The sequence below is a fragment of the Phascolarctos cinereus genome, unplaced genomic scaffold (assembly GCF_003287225.1).
Source record: "Phascolarctos cinereus isolate Bilbo 61053 unplaced genomic scaffold, phaCin_HiC Scaffold_3;HRSCAF=262, whole genome shotgun sequence".
NCBI classification, from domain to species: Eukaryota; Metazoa; Chordata; class Mammalia; order Diprotodontia; family Phascolarctidae; genus Phascolarctos; species Phascolarctos cinereus.
In genome coordinates, this window is record NW_027555736.1 from 137,145,925 (window position 1) to 137,167,924 (window position 22,000).

The following is a 22,000-nucleotide window of genomic DNA, read 5'->3' on the forward strand; positions in this document are numbered from 1 at the left end:
ATGGTAAGGACTGTCAGTAAAAATTTGCTATCTCTAAGCAATGCTGCATAGCCTGAACTCCTACAGAAGGGGAAGACTGGCTAAGAGCCTATTCAGTATGGCTTAGACATACGCATTTGTAACTCTTCTGCCCCCAGTAAAAATCCTAGGAAAGTTGCCCGGCTCTTGACCAACATAGCTGCCCAGTATCATTTATCTTTTATTACTGACTTAGAATGTATTCTGCAAATGATCCATTCCTTTCTTTTCACTTAGGTGAGAAAAGTCCCAGAAAAGAATTGCTGTCCACTGTGGAATTAACAGATACTAGTGAAATCAAGTACCTACTGGGTAGGGAAAAAATCTTAATCTTAGATAGTGTAAATAATTGCATAGTAGAAGTTTGGTATGATTTCCCATTACTTTACTACATTAAATCCAGTACTCTGACCTCACCTTCCTATTTCCTCTACAGATACAAATGAGCACCCTGCCACCCTTGCTCATTCTCTGTCCACTGATCCACATCCTTGCTTAAATTTTCTTCCCAATGTGCCGTGGGACTTTCCTGAATATTCTTGACATTGCAGGGATACCAATGGGCCATGCAAGCTGCTCATTAGTTATTCTACGATCTCAACATGTCACCAGGCAATTTTTTTTCAATCATATACTTCTTGGATAATATCCTTAATGATTCTTCTTCTGCATGATTTCATGCGTACCAAGAAACCAAAAAAATCCATTAAACAAGGTTTGATCTATTGAATGAGCTTTGTCAAATTAAAAGCATGTTAGAAAACATTTAATTCCTCTCTTTTCTTATTTGCTTTTGTTTGGGTATGGATCTTATCCTTCTCAAAAATTTTTCTATTTTATTTTATAGTTGGTTATCTTTTTATGTCTTCTCTCCACTTTTAGTTAATAAACTTCTTGAAGGTGGACATTGTCTTACTTTAATATCCTCCCCCATCCTACTACAGCACTTTCAATCAAACAGTCAACAAGTATTTATTAAGTGTTTACTATGTGCCAGGTGATGTACTATGTTGTAGATAGAAGTACAAACAGTGAAATAATCCCTGTTTACAAAGAGCTTATATTCTAATGGGGCTGACAAGTACATATAAAAATATACACAGCACAAATATATTGTTAACAAATACAAATGTATGTAAAGTGGTTAAATACAAGGTAATTTGGGAGGGAGTGTACTAGAGGTTAGGGGAATCAAGAAAGGCTTCGTGCAGAAGATGGTGCCTTAGCTGTGTCTTAAAGGATAGTGTATTCCAGGCATTTGAGATCCACAGAGCAAAGAAGAGAGTGTCATGATTGAAGAACAGAGAGGAGGCCAGTTTGGCTGGATTGCCTAGTTTGGGAGGGGGAGTAATGAAAAATAGACTGGGGCCAGGTTTGTTGGGCATGTAAGTACCTTGAATATGGGTGATAAGAAATGTTCATTAGATGAATAATAAAAAATGGTTGAAACAGGTGAAAACATTTGTTATTTAAAGCGATCAAATTTTCTTTTCCCAATTTAAATTTCCTGAGGATTTCTCTCTAGGGATTTATGTCAACCTGGTATCCAGTCTGTAGTCAGAGAATCAGGCTAAATGTCTTCAGTGAAGTCTCTGATTTCAAAAAATCTCCCCTCAGGGACATTTTTATATTTGTGAGATCAGAATCCTATGCTGCTCATCTTGATCTAAGAGTCTAGAAAAGGCTATCGGTGAACAAAATATCCATTGGAGTGGAAAGTAGGTTAAATCTGCTTAAAACAACTTACAATGTCATAAGAAATTTATCCCTCAATATTTGAGTCAACATATTTGTTTGCTTTCCAAGAGGGGGCAGCTGGTGAGTTTCAACAAACATTGGGCAATGGGTCCTGGCTTATGGCCAACACAAACAGTGAGTGCTTTGAATTGGCAAATGGGTTACTAGTGTCTGTGGAGGGCTCTCTGAAAACTCTGCCTTGTGTGTGAAAATGGAATGAAAATACCACATGACCTGCAGATGTGACCTCCCTCCTGAATTTCCTAAGCTTCTCTCTATTTCCTGAAAAAATGGCATATTTAAAGGCATTGGATATTTCTTTCCTTTCCCTCCCCCTCCCTTCATAATGTCACTTCTTAGGTTGATTATCATTTCTAAATAAACCTTAATGAAAAATGCATTCCCTCTTGTAACGACCAGCGACATTTGCCTCAGTGTGCCTACCCTGTACAAGGCACTGTGAATGTATCTGTCTTTTATAGCAATTAGGTATTATAGGAACATGATGATTTAGAATTGGAAGGGATCCTTGAGCCATCTAGTGTGACCTTCTCATTTTGTAAATGAGGAAACTGAGGTCAAGAAAGGTTAAGTAACTTAGCCAAAATCATACAAAGGAGAGCATGGCAAAGCCACAATTCAAACCCAGGGCCTCTGATTCCAAATCTAGCATTCGTTTCCATGGCAACAGCATGCTATATTAACCTGACACAATGTCATAAGGAGGTATTTATTATTCCTTTTTTTGAGAATATGAAAACATCACTATTCCAACATTCATGATTTCATCAGTCCCTCTACTAAAGCAAATCACAGCTCTTCGTGGCCTAGTAGAGGAGTTTCATGAGTTTCTGTGTCAGAAGTATCCACCTTCAGTGGAATAGGTTAAATATGCAAGACACAGCAGTCAATGACTATAGCAATCTATTGTTTGATAAATCCAAAGACCCCAGCTTCTGGGATAAGAACCCACTCTTTGAAAAAAACTGCTGGGAAAACTGGAAAAGAGTATGGCAGAAACTAGGCATAGACCCAGATCTCACACCATATACCAAAATAAAGTCAAAATGGGTTCATGACTCAGATATAAAGGCTGATACCATAAGTAAACTGGGAGAACAAGGAATAGTTTACCTATCAGATCTATGGAGAACAGAAGAATTCATGATCAAACAGGAGAGAACATTATGAAAAGCAAAATGGATAATTCTGATTATATTAAATTGAAAAGTTTTTGCACAAACAAAGCCAATATAACTAAGATTACAAGGAAGGTAGAAAATTGGGAAAGAATTTTTACAACCAGTCTATCTGATAAGGACCTCATTTCTAAAATTTATAGAGAATTAAGACAAATTTAAAAGGACACAAGCCATTCCCCAATTGATAAATGGTCAAAGGATATGAATAGACAGTTCTCAGATGAAGAAATTAAAGCCATCTATAGTCATATGAAAAAATGCTCTAAATCATTATTGATTAGAGAAATGCAAATCAAAACAACTCTGAGGTACCACATCACACCTATCAGATTGGCCAACATGACAAAACAGGAAAATGATAAATGTTGGAGAAGATGTGGGAAAATTGGAACATTAATACGTTGTTGGTGGAGTTGTGAAATGATCCAACCATTTTGGAGAACAATTTGGAACTATGCCCAAAGGGCTACAAAAATGTGCATACCCTTTGGTCCAGCAATAACACTTCTAGGGCTATATCCTAAAGAGATCAAATAAATGGGAAAAGGACCCACATGTACAAAAATATTGATAGCAGCTCTTTTTGTGGTGGCAAAGAATTGGAAATTGAGAGCATGCCCATCAATTGGGGAATGGCTGAGTTGTGGTATATGAATGTAATGGAATACTATTGTGCTATAAGAAATGATGAACAGGCTGACTTCAGAAAAACCTGGAAAGACTTGTATGGTCTGATGCTGAGTGAAGTGAGCAGAACCAAGAGGACTTTGTACACAATAACAGCTACGTTATGCAATGACTAATATTGTTAAACTGAACCCTTCTCAGCATTGCAAGGATCTAAGACATCTCCAGAGGCCTCGGGATGGAAAATGCTGTCCACATCCAAAGGAAGTATTATGGAAGTCAAATCGCTATCACTTATTTTTACCTTCTGTTGAGTTTTGTTTCATCTTTCTCATGGTTCCTCCTATTGGTTTTAATTTTTACTTAAAACTTCACTAATGTGAAATTATGTTTAATGGGAATGTAAATGTAAAGCCTATATCAGATTGTGCGCCATCTTGGGGAGGGTGGGGGGGAGGGAGGGGGAGAAAAATTTTCAACTCAAAAGCATATGGAAGTGATTGTTGATTAATCAAAATAAATTAATAAAATTGTTTAAAAAAAAAAAGTGTTCACCTTCAGCCTGCTGTCAGAGGAAGAGGCTCTCCAAAGTTAGTAATGATGATTCAATGATGAAGATAAATATACTGGGCCTCTATATACTGGAAACCTTTTCAACTTAGTGGGACCTATTAGAGCTCGTGCATCACCAGTAAAACTTTTGAGAACCCACAGACCCCTCCAAGCCACAATGAGGTATCACAGGAGGACTTTTGTGAAGGCTTGGAGGGGCAGTGATTTTAAATATTTAGTCTCCTATAGATATAATATTCCTTAGACCTGACTTCTTGCTATTCCTAAAACATTACTCATCCATGTCTCCTTAATTCTTATTAAAAAAAAAGAATCAATGAATCATCTATTTAGAGTCAGAAGGGACCTCAGAGGTGATCTAACTCAACCTTCTCATTTTATACATGAGGAAAATGAATCCAGGGAGGTTGTGACTTCCCTGAGGTTGCACAACTTTTCTCTCTTCACCACCTAAAAGGTATGTGAATTACTAAGTCCACAGACATGGAATTTTAGGGATGAAAAGAACCTTAGAGATCAGCTACTCTAAAACTCTCATTTGAGAAGATGAGGAAACAGGCCAAGAGAGTTTGGAGCAGTGGAACCAATTCACACATAAAGAGCCTAGTTTTTACAAAATTAATCCCATCTGGCATTTGGATGGTGCTGTGTTTATTTTTTCAAAGTGGTTTCTTATACATTGTCTCAGCTGGTCCGCATAACACCACCTATCAATGTATACAAAAGGAAACTGTCTCAGAGATTAAGTGACCTGTTTAAAATCATACAGTTAGTTAATTAAGCCAGGATTAGAACTTGGGTATAAGGATTTCTACACTGTTCCACTAGTCTACACAAAATTTACCAAAAATCAGGAGCTGATAGAACTGACTGGGTGAGCAGAGGAAGAAAGCCCATAACCTTTCATTTCCTATTCCCCACTTCCCAAAAATAAGTGCAAAGAAAGAGCGAAGATCAATAAGAATAAGGAAACAACAAGTCTCTTAAGGAAGAGCTGAAGGAGAGAGCAGCAGGTGGTGGGTTGGCACACATCCAAACCGTGTTCCTAAAAATTATTGCCAACCTTTCAAGACATCACACATGTCTTTACTGGTCCTTCTCTTCTTTATCTTCCTGGTTCCCCTTCTCTTATCTGAGACCCTGTTGATCTGGGAATTTCTTAGACTCCACCTCTGTTTCTCTGATTAAGACCAGAGGTTCCCTGGGTGAGGAGATGCTCAGTGTTCAATGTGGTATTCTGAATTTGAGGGACTCATTGCATTTCCAAATGATGGGCAATGAGAATTAAAAACAAAACCAGTTTAAAATCAAAGCATAAGTAAATTTTAATTGAATACCTATTATATGCAGGGTACCAAGGTTAAGTGCTGTAGGATATATGAAAACAACATACTCCCTGCTTCCAAAGAGCTTGCACTATAGCTGGGGGAGTAAAACAGGTAAGAAATTAACTATGATCTGAAGTCCAGTTCTAGACAATTGTAGAACTGTCTCATGACAGCACATGGTTAAGCATCAAATGAACTATACAGACAATGAAACTAAAGGAACTCAGTGTCCTGACGTGAAAGGCACCCAATTCACATGCTAAAATAGCCACATCTGAACTCAACCAAAGATGGGAGACATTCACAGCCACAGTATATGTGAAACCACCCCTATCGAAGTCCATGATTAAAATGACTGATACTCTAGAGCTGATTTCAGCTACTGTGCAATAGAAAAGATTGAATAAAGATAATTTGGCTAAGAACCCTTGAACAAAAACATCACAAACACTAATAAATAATCAAACAAATAGATGGATGCAATAGATGAATAAAATAAAATGATAATTAAATGAATGAATAAATAAGTGACAAGAAAGAGGGAGAAAGAAGTAATCCCGATCTCTTTTTTGTCCCCCGCCCCCATCTCCAGCCATGAAGGAGCAAGCCTTACTCACCTTTTGGGATCCAGATGCTGAGCTCTTGAGTGAAGTGTGCTTGAACGAACCACTCATCCTCCTTAAGGAGCCAGTGAGCTTTCCTCCCTTCCCCTTTTTAGTTCCCATGTTCTCTACTCCAGACAAAACATCTCTTTGCCTGGAGAACCTCTGGTCTCACTCAGAAAGTCAAAGGTAGAATCTGAGAAAGCCCTGGCTCAGTAGGGTTCAGGTCAAGAGAATAGGGGGATACCTGAAGGGAAAAAGCAAAGTCCTGAAGCAGAGTATCCCTGCCAGGATGGGTATCCTGGAGGAGACAGACTGGACCACGAGCAGCACTAGGCAATGTGCTGATTGTAATGGTTGCCCTTCCCCTGCTCCCCAATTCCCCTCCCTACTTGAAAGCTCCCCTCCATGACCCTGTCCCCTTCCTTTTCCACAGCATTTATAATCAGGCTTAATGCACTGCAAGCTCTTGCAAGCCATGGTTTTTAGTGGATGGAGATTTAACAAATGGCAATGGAAGGTAAATCTACTTTGAAAAAGCAGTGGCCCCAAAAGGTTTGGATTCAGGCAAAACACAGGGTCATCAAATGGATATGATTTGGGTATCAAATGGAAATGATTTTTGTATCAAGAGAAAGGTATATCCAGAGGGCAGATGGATTTCCAACAGCCAGAGAGACTTGCCCATCACACCATGTTAGAGCTGGAAGGAACTTAGGAATCTAAGCACAACCTCATCTCCTATATATAAGGAAACAGACTAAGGGAGAAGTGACCTGCTTATTCAACTATTGCCAAGTCCTAGTCAACAAGGACTACAATGCAGGTTTCTTGATCTCCAGTCTAGCGATCTTCCTTCTGTCTCATGTCATACCCAGTATATGATTTTTTTTGTTTCTATGCTTTAATTGGACTTGATATTTGGCTTTAGAGTGAGAGTGCCTGGGTTCAAATCCTACCTGTGATGCTTACTTGGTGTGAGACCTTGGGTGAGTCACTCCCATGAACCTCACTTTCATCATCTCTTAAAAAGAGAGGGTTGGAATAGATGACCTCTAGTGTCCCTTCAAGTTCTAGACTCATGAGCCTATGAGGTAGAGAAAAACCTCTAAAATGAAGATAAGAACCTTCCCTATAACTTACAATATACGGACAAGTTTTTTTTTTAACCTAGGGTTAAAACATATCCATAGGACCCACAGATAGATTTTAGGGACATATATGGAAAAAAAAATGTGAAATGTGAAAAAAAAGCACATTGGGATTCCTCTCCAACTCTAACCTCTCAATGAAATTAAGCATTTTCTTCAATTATGAATAAATAATAGTAGCATCTATCTCATAGAGTTGTTGTGAGGACCAAATGAGAAAATATTTGTAAAGCATTTAATATGGTGCCTGGTACATCATAAGTGCTTAATAAATGCTTTTTTTCTTTCTCCCTTCCTTCACAGGGTCATACAACCAGTGCTGATGTCAGAGGTGGGATTTGACCCCACATAGAGGTCCACTATGCTACTCAGTACATAATTACTTTGGGAAAACTACATCTCTCTACTTCTAAATGCAAGGCACTGGGCTGGGTGCAGGGGATATCCAAATAGGTTTCTTAGCCTATTTTGTACCAGGGACCCCTTTGACAATCTGGTGAAGCCAATATAATGTTTGTTGACTTTCCATAATAATGTTTGTTGACTACATTCATAATTGAAGAAAATGCTTAATTTCATTGAGAAGTTAGAATTGGAGGGGAATCTTAATGTAATGTGCTCTATGGGAAATACATGAGGTGATAAGGAACATTGTCAGGCTTGTAAGGTTGCTGAGAATAGTCATAGAAAGTGGAGAGAGATGGACCATCCCTTGGACCATCCTCCATCACAGCACCAGAAAGGCTGCATAAAACGAGTATTAGGAACCTCTTCTCATTTCTTAATTTGGAACAATTCTTGCCCATTTGGGTCAGGTGGCGATAAATTATCTATTACCTTGCAGCATGTCATGTTTTTGTATTGATTCAAATTTAACCAACATTTATTAAGCCCCTGCACCAACAAATTACAGTTTTACATTAGAGGAAGGGTTTTTCACAGCTGGAGTTCCTCACACTAATCAACTCACAGTTCTGGACCAAAAAAAAAAAAAGCAAGGCACTGGGCTGGCTGGCTGCTGGGGATATAAATAAAACTCTTATGTCAAAGAATGTCTCATGACTCAAATGATCTGGATACACTACGGGATTTTACAATTTCTTGGTTCTTAGTCCATACCCAATAAACCTGGGGAATGTATATATAGTGGCCTCCAGTATACTGACTGTGATTTCCCACTTTCATTTATACAGGTCATAATATTGCAGGGAAAAAAAGGCTTGCTAATAGCAGAAAAACAAAAATCTTTGAATAAGTAGCTGTTACTCCTAATATGTACGTAAAACCTCCAAGGTATTTAGAATCTCAAATATGAGGCCTCCTCCCCTCTAAGTCCTGAAAATTCTTCTTTTGTTTGTGAGGCCATTGGGGTTAAGTCACACAGCTACTAAGTGTCAAGTGTCTTAGGGCAGATTTGAACTCGGGTCCTCCTGACTCCAAGGCCAGAGCTCTATCCACTGCACCGTCTAGCTGCCCCCTAAGTCCTTAAAACTGAAGTGACTGAGTAGTGGAGCATCTTTTAAATATTCTCTCTCTCTCTCTCCCTCCTTCCCTCCTGTCTCTGTCCTTCTCTGCCTTTTTCTGTCTGTCTCTGTCTGCCCCTGTTGCTCTTAATCTCTTTCTCTCTTCTGAGGCCCCAGCTTCTAGATTCATCTCATGGTAACCCCAAATCCATCATCTATTTATCAGCTAGGCCATCAGTTTCTCAGGCAAGGGATGTCATCTTCCTATGCCAATTACCCTTTGCAAAATGAGAGTCAGTCTTTCCATAGTCTCTCTCTTCTCCCTGATTGCCATTGCTCTAATGAAAATATCATTTCTTCCCTTTCTTTTCTTCAGTTTCAACACAAACTCAAAAGATAATGACTTGGAAACATCCACAAGCAAAGTCTCAATGAAAAAAGGCAGATTGACACAAGCCCAACAAGAATTCCTGGAAAAGCCAAAGAAAGAGATTTTTTAAAAGAGGAAAAAATATTTTAAAAATAAAATTAATTATGGAAGGGAAATTGGGGAAAGAAATGAGAATAATCAGAGAAAATTATGAAAAGAGAGTTAACAGCTTGGTAAAAGAGGTGCAAAATCTCACTGAAGAAAAGAACTCCTTAAAAAGCATAATTGGACAAAGTGGCAAAAGAAGTAAAAAACATCACTAATTACCTATTATTGCTCATAAATAAAACATACTTTATTTCCCCCAGTTATTTATCCCCAGTAATGCAAGAAAGAGGAAGAAAGGGATGATAATTTTCTTAGCACTCACTATGTAGACAAAGATAAAAAAAATGTAGTTTTTACCCTGAAGGAGTTTATAATCTAGTCTGGCAAATGGATGAAACATATGAACACATAACTGGAATATGTTAGAATATAATTAAATTCATTAGAGTTTAAATCTTTATTATTTAAGTTCTTACTCATACCTCAACTTTCTAATTAGATCATTAGAGAGCTCTGGAATTTGGCTATAATATTCCTGAGAGTTTTCATTTTTGGACCTCTTTGAGGACATGATCAGTAAATTCTTTCAATTTCTATTCTGCCCTTTGGTTCTAAGATATTGGGGCAGTTTTTCTTTAAAATTTCTTGAAATAGGATGTCTAGGCTCCTTTTTTTTTATCATGGCTTTCAGATAGTTGAATAATTCTTGAATTATCTCTCCTCAATCTATTTGCCAGGTTAGTTGTTTTTCTGATGAGATTTTTCACATTTTATTCTATTTTTTGATTCTTTGGACTTTGTTTTATTGTTTCTTGATGTCTCATGGAGTCATTAAGTTTTGCTTAGCCAATTCTAATTTTGGGGGAATTATTTTCTTCAATGAGATTTTGTGCTTCTTTTTTCCATTTGGTTAATTCTGCTTTTTAAGGAGTTATTTTCATCAGTGAAGTTTTGTACTCCTTTTACCATTTTGTCCAATTATGCTTTTTAAGGAATTCTTTTCTTCAGTGAGATTTTGTATCTCTTTTACCAAGCTGTTAACTCTCTTTTCATAATTTTCTCTGATTACCCTAATTTCTTTTCTCTATTTCCCCTCCTTAATTAATTTTATTTTTAAAATCTTTTTTTCCCCTCTTTTAAAAAATCTCTTTCTTTGGCTCTTCCAGGAATTCTTGTTAGGCTTGTATCCAATCTGCCTTTTTTTTTTATTGAGACTTTGCTTGTGGATGTTTCCAAGTCATTATCTTTTGAGTTTGTGCCTTGAGCTTCCTTGTCATCATAGTAGCTTTTAATGGTCAAGTTCTTTTTGTTGTTGTCTACTCACTTTTCCAGCCTATTTCTTCATAGAGTGAGCCTTATTTTAGAGTTGAGCTCTATTTAACTGGAGTAGGAGGAGGTCACTATCCCAAGCTTCAGGCTTTTCTGTCTTACTGTTGTCATAGCTAGTTCTGGGGGTCTGTAACTTTTCAGTGTTTCCAAGTTGATATGACCCGAGGAGAGGTGTGCTCACTGCTCTCCTGGTCTATGCTCAGGTCTTTACTCAGGTAAGAGCCCTGCTCCCTTGCAACCACTAATGCTAGAACTCTTTTCCACCCTGGAACCACAACCAACAACTAGGGCCCCTGCTCTCTCTCTGCCCTAGAACTGCAATTAGGGTCCCTTCTCTATTGGGACCACAAGCGCTCCTCTCCACCCTGGAACTGTGACCTGGAGCTGGGTAATGGGCAGTGGACTTGCCAAACATTGTTCTATCCTGCACCTACTGTGAACACAAGGGTCCCCTTTAATCTCTTTCTGACCAAGTGTCCAATCCCCTTAAGACTCCCCAAAATGCTGCTGCTGCTGCAGTCTCCAAGACCCACTGTTGGTGTTGCTGGCCTGCTACACTCGGGGTCAGCTTTCACCTCAGTGTCATGGACCTTTCCTTCCTACATTCTAAATTGTCTAGGACTAGAGAAATGTCTCATCTCAATCTGTTGTTTGTTATGCTGCTCTGGAATTAGATTTGATGCATTATTTCAAAGTTGTTTGGAGGGGAACATTAGGAAAGTTTGGCTGGAATGCTCCTTCTACCATTTTGGCTCTGCTCCTCAGCTTGCCGTGATTCTGGAAGAAAACATTAAACCTTTTAGACCCTTGCCCAAGGTACAATTTTTTTGGGGGGAGCTAGGCAATGAGGTTAAGTGATTTGCCCACGATCACACAGCTAGTTTCAAGAGTCTGAGGCCAGATTTGACCTCAGGTCCCGCTGACTCCAGGGCCAATGCTCTGTCTACTGCCCCACCTAGCTGGCCAGGGCCCCTCGCCCTTGGGCTCGTGGGCCTCCCCCACTCTGCCCAAGGTACAATTTGAAAGACCTCATTGAGCAACCTGATTTGTGATTGTTGTACAACACTTTACTTCTCTTCATTGAATACCTAAGCTTCTGGCTCAAATCTGATCAACCATATATACTAAATGTCAAAATCCACAGAATTCCCCCAGCCACTACCTCATCATGTTCCAAACTGAGACCTGTTTTTTTTTCTTTTTTAAGAAATACATTATCTGAGGACCAGCCTAGCCTAGTTCACAGAATTTCATAATCAGGTTGGCATAGGGTGATGACTTTTGGGAGGACAATAGAATTTCTCATAGACCACCTACTAAGTAATAAAGCAATTGTTGTTTGTGTTGGAGGAGGGAATAGCCACATCAGTGAAATCACGGATAATTGAGGCATTGAAATACTGAAATATGGTTGACAAATTAAAGGCTGTGCTTAAATTGGAAAGTACCCTCGTAACGTTTGAAACCAGTGAAAATATTTTATTTAAACCGCTTGTGGAAGCCACTGCTTATAATACTCAAGAAACAATAAACGAGTACAATTGACTTTTTTTCTCCTTCTGGCAAATGGTGGGTGATAACACCATCTTGTTCCCCACAGATCCGATCCCTTCATTTTTCCCAACCCTAACACAAAGCTCCTCCAGAAAAGTAAGGGTATCTTAGGAAATAGAATGCAATTTACATAGGTTGTAGGTTCCTGACACACTGATGATAAGAAGAAAGACCGAGCACACTATTACAATATCGCCAAACTAACAACACTATCATCATTTCCTGCGGAATTTTAACCAATGAAAAGTACCACGACGAAGTCCCCAGAACAACCCCAGGAAGTAAACCCTTTTTCTTCTTATCCAATGGGAAAATACACGGTAGCCAAAGGCAGCACTGGTTAGAACAGAAAGTTATTTACAAACTCTTGTGTAGAAAAAAAACACAATGGAAGAGGATGGTAGAAAGTTATAAACAGTATCATCTCACAAAACAGAAAACCCATGGAAGGAAAATCAAGTTTGAAAAAGGTTTGGGAGGAGAAGCAACTAAGCAGTATCATTCCAAGAGCACTTATTTATTTTAAAATAAGTTTTATTTATGGCTTTTCTTTTTATATCACAGATATTTCTACTTATATACCATACCCCTGAAATTGAATTCTTCCTTGTATCAAAGAAAAACAGTTAGCAAAGATAACTGATACAGTGACCACATTCTATCCCTTTAGTCCCTAAACATCTCTTCTGAGAGGACAGAGATCTGTCTTATTATTTGTTCTCTAGGACCAAAATTAACTACTACAATTACAATTCCTTTTTTGTGTTCTTTTAATTTATGTTACTTGTCATTGCTTTATATATTGAAGGCAGGGATTTGTCTTTTGCCTTTTTCTGTATCCTCAGCATTTAGCAGAGTAACTGGCACATAGCAGGTGCTTAATTATTGTTTGTTGATTAATTGATTGATGGTTCTGCTTATTTAACTATTTATCATTACATACCAATATTCCCATATTTCTCCAAATTCCTCAGTTTTGCCATTTCTTGCTGCACAATAATATTACACCATGTTTATATTCTGTAGTTTCTCTAGCCATTCTTCAATCTACAGGCTCACAATTTCTTCTAGTATTTTGTTACTACAAAAAAGTGCTGCTATGAATATTTCTATCTATTCTTGGATTTTCTTTAGTGTAGTGGAAAGTACACAGGATTTTGAACCACAGGACATAGGTTCAAATCCCATCTCTGAAACTTACTACCTGTCTGACTTTGAGCAAATCATTTAATCTCTCTGGGCCTCAGTTTCCTCATCTGTAAAATGAGAACTAGATTACCCCTAAGGCTCTTTCCAGTTGTAAATCATTGAGCCTACAAGCATTTAAAGGTGAAATGGAAGAGCTACAAACAGACTATAATGTGTAGGTGGAAGAGTATCCCATTGAATTCCAACCCATTAGTGCAGATACCTTGGACACACACTACAAATGGCAAATACACCAGTCTCATAATTGAACAGGAAGGAAGAGAACAGTTTGGATTGCTTTTAGGAAATTGTTTAGCACTTTCAATGATCCCAGGATGCTTCCTGAAATAAAAACTCATCTTTTCAATATCCTTCTGGTGATGCTCTATGGCCACGAATCATGAAACTCCACAATGTCTGAAGAATCGAAATTGCAGTGACCCAAAGGGTAATTGAGAGCTATGTGATGGATGTAAACAGGCTGCAGTATATCACCGACAGTGACATGGGCACAATAAGTGGTATGAACCCATCCAGTTAAAGCTCTGACTTGCAATTTGATACTTGTATGACATTGGGCTAATCACTTAACGTCTCTGAGTTTCAGCTGCATCTGTATGATGAGCAGGTTGTATTAGATGACCTTTTGAATCTCTCTCAGCTCTAAATCTATGACCCTAAGATCCAGAAAATGAAATGATTGAAAAACATGGTTGGCCAATCATGGAGGGAGAGCAAGGGGGTAACAGATGTATGGTTTAAATGCTATCCTTGTATATTCATAATGTAAAAAGATGTATAGCATTATTGGTGGTTTTTTCAATGCAGAATGTATGGGTTCATGGACAAAAGTCGCACAAGTTGACAAAGCATGGGTAGGTCTTAGATTTGGAGCTGGAAGGAAGTTCAGAGGTCTAATTCAAATCCCTCATTTTACAAATAAAGAAACCGAGGCCTAGGGAGGCAAAGTGATTTGCCCAAGGTGGCACAAGTAGTGACAGAGGAAGGACTGGAGCTCAGATCCTCCTACACCAAAGACAATACTATTCCCACTGTAGCATGCTGTCTTTCTGCAGTGTTGGAGGTAGGAGCCTTGTCAATGAGATCATGGATCCTCCAATGTACTGTAGCTGAAGTAAAGATGTCAGTACCTGAGCTTCTATTGGGAAAGTATTGAGAGTCTATCTTTCCAATTTTGATAACTGGATAGTACAGGAAGAAATCTTGAGTGGCATTCAGAAGTGCCTTCAAAAATACAGTAAAACCTTGTAACTTTATAGGACATTTTCATAACCTGGGAATTTAGAAAATGGGACGGATGAAGTAATGAAATCAGAACCAAAGAGTTGGAAGGGAGCTACAAATCTCTGCCTCTGTCTTTACCTCTGTCCAACTTTGAATTGAAATTATCAAATCTCTAAGTATATGTTGATTTAATTTGGAGATTGTATATCTTCTTCACGGCATTTCTTTATCACTGCATTCTCTGAGAAGATGTTGGTGTATGCATTTCCACTTTTTTAATGAATGTCTTTTGCAAATGTTTATCATTAGCTCTGAAATATGTGTTCTCCAAATGCCCCATTAAATGATGTTTCTTGTCACCTTTGGGTGCATGATAAAACCAACTCCTCCAGCTTCTTAATTTGCCTCTGCAAGGAACACTTGCTAGCCATCCTTCCATTTAGTTGTAACTTCTTCTCGTCTTCTGGTTTCATTTATAGCAGGAATGTTGAGATTAGTATGATTCAGTCCCTCCAGTGTCTACTTGTTGGTCTTTGGGCAACAAGGATATCTCATTTAGAGTAACAGCTAAGTGAATGTTCTACGCATTTTGCGAACTGTGTGTTTCTTAGCACCCTCTGCTCCCTTTCAAGCCATTCCACTCCAACCTTTTTAGAAGGGAAGGATGCTTCACAGGGCCAGTGGTTATCTTGTGCTGCTCGTGTTTTGTGGGTTGTCGTGACTCAAGAATTCATCAGCAAGTGTCAGTCTGCTGCCGTGGGCCTTTTGTGTACTTAGCAAGGCTCATCCTTAGAAAACAAACAGTATATTGCCAGGGCTGTGCTCGAGACAATAGTAGAAAGTGTCAGAGGAATCTCTAGAATAGATTTGAATAACTCAGATTATCTCCCCATATGCTATGATGGGGTAATGAAATAGGATTTTTTGTCTTTCTTACATTCTACAAGATGAAATATTCCCCTTTGTAACTTTTACTGAATGACTCAGTCTCTCCCCTGGAACTACATAGACCACAACCAGGATTTCTTTCAGATAACAGTTTCTCATTCATTTTTTAGGATAAAAATCCCTAGTTCTTTCACCTGCTCCTTATATCACATGGTTTTTTAATTTGCCTTACCATTTTGCTTAACATCATCTGTATACACTCAAGATTGCTAATGTTCTTCAAAAAATATAGTACCCAGAACTGAGTACAGCACTCTAGGTGTGGTCTGATCAGGGCAGAATACTACTGTCTTTATTCTAGACATTGGACTTACAGAAAAATGTTACGCCATCTTCATAGATGAGCCATCCTTGGCAAAAACATAGTCAACAATGGACGTATTTTATCTCTTTGAATGAATGAATGAAAGATGTTCTTTCTCTCTTTTTTCTCTGCAACCAGTGCAGGGTTGATTCCCAGTGGGTCAGGGATTGAAAGGGGCAACTTTTAATTATTATGAGTAAGGTAGATCCTGCTTGTCTCTAATTAGTCATGTGTACCGGATTGAGGAGGTGACTTTCTATTATGAATAAGGTTGGGACTTCCTGATTCAAAACTAATTTCTGGGGTAGTTAGGTGGCGCAGTGGATAGAGCACTGGCCCTGGAGTCGGGAGGACCTGAGTTCAAATCTGGCCTCAGACCAAACACTTGACACTTCCTAGCTGTGTGAATCTGGGCAAGTCACTTAACCCCAATTGCCTAAAAAAACCAAAAAACCAAAACCTAATTTCTTTATTGGCAGAGCTTCAAGTACAAAAGGAGATGTTGCTTTGCCCTTTTGGATGGAAGGGGAGGACCTGAAGATCAGTCTTGTATCTTAGCAAGAAGGCACATGAATAGGATCATATAACCTGATTTGACTAGAAAGATTAACCTGGGGCTTCAGGTAGGTCTTCTGCAATTCTCAATTTTTCTAATCTTCAAGATGGCTATGATAGAGGAGAAGCCTCTTGATTCTGCTAAAACTTTGCTTTATGTCCTGCCTCTTTCTTTTCTGGAGGTTAGAATAGGGAACATAAGGTCCTCCCAATTTTTCCATTGGAAGTGATAGACAGAAGACCAGCAGTCCTTTTCTTTCCTTTTTTCCTCTCTCTCTTTACAAGAAGTTGGGAAATGTGTCTTCATGTCAAAGTAGGCTTAACAAAGCTGAAGAGAGTTTAATCATTGCCATTCTCCTCTTAGGAATGTGTGTGTGCATGCATGTATAATTGATACAATATTGCTTGCCTTCTCAATCAATCAGGAAGCGGCTGGAAGAAGGGAAAGAATTTAGAATTCAAAATATAAGAAGATGAATGTTAAAAAATAAATATTTTTAAAAAGATTATGTGTATATATATATATATATTGTATTTTAGGATTAATATTAGGTATTGTATTTTTATTATAGGAGTCATTTTGGATAGATTTTCATTTAGATACTAATCTAATAGCAAGTATTACACTAATAATTTTTCCTGGAAGACCAAGTGTTTCTAAGTAAATATCTTTCTCTTTTGAACAAAACTGTGTTTTTATTTTGCAAGGTTAAATTTTGTGAAGTGCTCTCCTTTCCAAAGACTAAAAAGTCCTGACAGTACTAGCTCCCAAGAGATTTGGAGTACATGCAGGCTTGATAAGAATAATAAAGGAAGTAGAGACTATCTTTTCCAAAGCCTCCCTCTCTTTTAATAGGCTCATTAACAACGTCTAGAGAAAAGATACGGAAAAAAAAAGGTATTGCATCTACATTTTAAGGATGTGAAGGCTGCAAAGTTCCAAATTCTTCTTCTAAAACTGTGATTGGATATTAATATTTAAGACAAGAAAACCATTTATGACAAGAAAAGATATAGAAAATCCATGGTGAGCCAATGGAGGATGAGGAATAGTTCCAAATATCACCATGAAAGCTAAAATACCAAGAATATAAATTATTGCTCTTTCAACTTTGCGACAAAGACTGTTTGTGTGGTGTGGTATGGTGTTTTGTGTCAGCCTCCAAAGTTTGCTGGCAGACTCTCATAAAGTCATGTTTATATGAAGCCAGACACCAATGTTATTATGTTCAAAGGTTTCTGGTACCCATCAAACAAACAAAAATATTATGTGAATCTAATGACCTTTTTATTGTTGATAGGCATATTTGATGGACCACATATTCTTAATAATTTAGAACTTTCTAAGAGTTTTACCTCTGATCTAAAAGTCTGTTCTTTTATCTTTTTTACTAAGCAAAATATCTTAAATAATTCCCTGGACTGCTAGGATCTCCACCTCAAGATTTAAAGAAGGGCTGCTTGAGTAAGGGAAAAAAAAGTATATTTGAGGTTATAGGAAAAAATAGATTCATGTGAAATCTGTATAATAAACCATAGCTTCTAGAATCTTCACCTGAAGTCTTTACAGCCAGATTTTAGCAGAGAAAAGTAGAAAGTATTTGTAGTGCAAAAAGGGAAGGCAGTTTTACATTGCTGATGTCTCTAAGGTTTCTGGCCTCATCAATTCTACTGCTTTAATAAATCTGTTGTCAGTGTTCCAGGCAATAGCTCAAGAAAATGGCTACAAACTATGGTAACTGCAAACCATAGCCATTTTTGGAGTCAGAGGACCTGGATTTGAATCCCTTCTTTTTTACTTACTGTGTGACTATGGGTAATGGAGGTAGTAGTAGGTTTCTGTGGAAAGAGGGCTGACTGGAGTCAGAGGACCTGAGTTCAAACCCACTTTGGTCATTCACAATGTGTATGACCTTAGGCAAGTCATAACTTCTCTGGGTCTTAGTTTTTTCATCTGTACAATAAGTGGGTAGACCTCCAGTTTCCTTCTAGTTCTACATGTATGATCCTATTAGTCTACCCAGCTTCCCAAGTTTCTGTGTAAACCATGGAACCTGGGGGACCAGACTGGAGATAATATGCTTAAATACTTGATGCTTGTACTTATAGACTTAATTTAACTTAGAAAGGACTATATTTATATAACCATCTGCTCAGTTCAGGTAGCGTTCTGAGAGATGAAAATCTTTCAATGCTCAGAAGTAATACCAGGCATAGCAATTTCTATCAGCCCATATACCACAGAAATAATTTTTGAATAGTTGAGAACCTTTTCTATAATCATCTGTAACCGAAATTTAATTCCATGCCATTTACTTCAATAAACATTTATCAAGTGCCTGCTGTATACAAAGCATTTTATAAGCACACAATGATAAAAACAAATGAATGTATAAGCAAAAGTCTCTGATTCCCAGAAACTTACATTTTACAGGGGGCAGGGAAGCAGCATGTTCATCTATCATTGGAGAGTTTTTCCAGAGTGTCAATGTTTCCATCTATTTTCATTTGCTCTTCCTTCTTGGGGTGCTTAGTGCCTGGGGTGCATGGGCTCTAAATGGATTAACATATAGTCATGAGAATTTTAGAAAAAGGGCACCATTGAGAAGAAAATGATAGAAGAGGAAAGGATAAAGCAATGGAAAGAAAAATGATATGGTGTTCTGGGTATCTTAGATATATCTAATATCTAATCTAATCTAATCTTAGAGACCTTGAGATTTCTCCTCTCCCCTCCCACCCTCCCATCAGGAAGTTTATCATTTCTACTGATGCTTGAATTGAAAACTCTTTGAAGTCCACGCTCTTTCAGACCTTTACAGAGATCTCACCTTTTGCATGGAAACAACATTCCTATGATATTTAAAAACATTTTTTTTTTGGCAATTGGGGTTAAGTGACTTGCCCAGGGTCACACAGCTAGTAAGTGTCAAGTGTTTGGTCTGAGGCTGTATTTGAACTCAGATCCTTCTGACTTCAGGGCCGGTGCTGTATCCACTGTACCACCTAGCTGCCCCAGAAAACAACCTTCCTATATCCATATCAATGACTTCCATAGCCTGAGGTTTTGAAGTTCCTATAGTGATGGGTAATTTTTTATCCCAATGTTTCCAGCTTCTGTAGACTGATCTCAGGGCTAAAGCCAGACTATAGGGTCAAGACTGGGTTTGACACCTCTCATGGTCAGCAAGAATTTACAAAGAACTTACTATGTGCCAAGCACTTAGTGATGTAAGAACTGGCTACAATTGTTGGGAATGCTTGCTGCTAATGTTTTTCCTTAATATCACAATGCTGTATTTTAAGTAAATTTCTATGTTCTTTACTATGATAAGTCTAAAGGATTTGTTAATAGCATCTAGACCTAAGAGGATAGAGTTTGCTGTGGACTCGGGGCTAAGACAACAAGAATATGTTGAATCTTGGAATTACAAGAAAGGGGAGATTAAACATAAACCTTCAATAGAATTTGTTACATACATAAAGACAAGACAAAGAGCAAACATGAACCACTGGGAAAAAAAGCTTGAAACAGAGGTGGCTCCTGAACTCAGCCCTGAAGGAAGATCAAGGTTCAGGGAGAGTGAATTGAGGAGGGTAGGAACTCCTAGGAGATGGATGACTTTTGCCAAGCCACAGAGATGAGAGATGGAATGATGAGTATGAGGAATAGCTGGTAGTCTACTTTGGCTGGAATATAGAATATTTAAAGGGAAATAATAAAAGATCAAGTTGGTAAAAGGTAGCTGGGAACCAGATTTTGGATTTTGGAGGGCCTTAAGTGTTAATGGAAAGGTTTGTATTTTCTCCTAGAGGCAGAAGGGAGGGATTGATGGTTTTTTGAGCAAGGAGTGACATTTTATTAATGCCTTTGCTATTAACTAAATTTAATATAAATTATATATATTATACATACATATATACAATACACACACATGTGTATATATGTATGTGTGTGTATGTGTGTATGTGTATGTATACACACACACACACACACACACACACACACTATGTTTAAATAATCATGACTCAGTCTCCTCCACTGGGTGCCATAACTTATTTCCAACTTCTTTTGCACAAGATACAGAAGTTATACTTGGTTGATATCTTCCTGCTGGCCACCCTTCTCTAGGGATGAGAAATCAGGAAGTTCAACTCGAATAATTCAGGTAGGCAGTACTGGCCTGACTAGCCACTAATCTCACCATTGCTTACTTTCCCAGTTTTGGTGCACATAATATATGACCTCAGCAACAACCTGGACCACAGTCTTAGACTAACACAGATACCTATAAATGGTCCACCCCATGATGACACTGAGTGACATAATGTGGGTGTCACAGCTGGATCCACTTACTCTCAGTACCGAGTACAGGCCAGTTTGGCCCCATTAGCTGGCTCCCTTGAATATCCTGGCAGAAATATTGTTGGCGATCCACAGAAATGGTTCCCATACTCTCGACGCTGCAGAGAATCTTTCTGAAAACTCTTGCACAATGCAACATGTCACCTGTCCTCTCATCTGCCACCAATCCCTGCAGTGCCATAGCTATCCTCTAACCCTGACAACAAGAAGATTGTTGGGCTCCATATGACACTGGCGTTTTTATTGCTTTACTTATCAGTCAGTTTCAACCGTTAGCCAAACCTGAGAGCTTATTTCCCAAGCCCCAAATTTGTCCAACTAGTTAATGAGCTTGAAAAATGATGGTGACAGCAGATTTAGGGAGCAGAGAAAACCTATGGTTATGTTCTAGTCTTGGCTCTGCCATTAACTACCTCTATGATCTTAGACAAGTTACTAAACTTCTCTGTATCTCATATGTAAAATGGAGATAATTATACCTCCTCTACTTAGATCAAGCTTTACTGTGAGGCCAAAATAATAGATCTGAAAGTGTAAGGAAGAGCATTCTATGCAGGTAAACTTAACTTTAGGATCAGAGACTCTCATGGCTTAAAGAACTTTAATTAATTGTGGGGAGAGAGGGAGTGAATGCAACTTTCACAGTTTTCTTAGCTTATGCTGGCAACTAGAAGACTTGGGAAATCTATACATGATACCAATTCACTGGCTTATAAGCATTTTGGCTGTCATATTAAAAAATTTCATTAAATAGTGAAGAAGAATCAAAGAAAATTATACACTCTACAATGAGTGACTTATATAACTCTCCATCCTCACAAAATCCCACCCTGAATGTTATCCATTGTCACTTACTGTTCCAGGAATACTGAAGTCCCAGTTGCCACTGATATTGTTCCTGTCCTCTGCTGCCTTAAGCTTACCCTCTGTAGCCTCTAAGGAGGTTCCCTCGAAGCATCCTCTTATGTCCATTAGAGGACTCATTACTATCTGAGTACCATGGATTGAACCTCAAAGAGTTCTCTTTCTTGTCTGGCTGGGGTTTCCCCTCTCCCTGACAGAATTTATCCCTTTAGCAGCCGGTGTCAAACCAGGGGTCGCCTTTTACTAAAACTCAACCTGAAGCAAGGTCTTTGTCAGCACTGAAGGACAGAGAGTTTGGGCATTTTTCCCTAATTCTCTCCAGCTCCAGTTATGTGAAAGTCCTTAGCAAGAACTCCATGTTTAAATAAGGTAATCAAAACCATGTTGTCCTTTTTCTCTCTGGTACCAGGGGTGTAGGTCTTTTACCCAAGATTACACTCTGTCCAGGCCCAAAAACAAAACAAACAA

General features: G+C 38.4%; 1 protein-coding gene across 1 annotated transcript in view; it reads right to left on the bottom strand.

Moving 5' to 3' along the window:
- Window positions 1–20,849, bottom strand: part of TRPM1 (transient receptor potential cation channel subfamily M member 1) — a 184,133-nt gene extending 163,284 nt beyond the window's left edge. The window contains exon 1 of the mRNA XM_078151622.1: window positions 20,660–20,849. Coding sequence (XP_078007748.1) covers window positions 20,660–20,849 — 190 coding nt within the window. The remainder of the gene's footprint in view (window positions 1–20,659) is intronic.
- Between the last annotated feature and the right edge of the window lie 1,151 nt (window positions 20,850–22,000).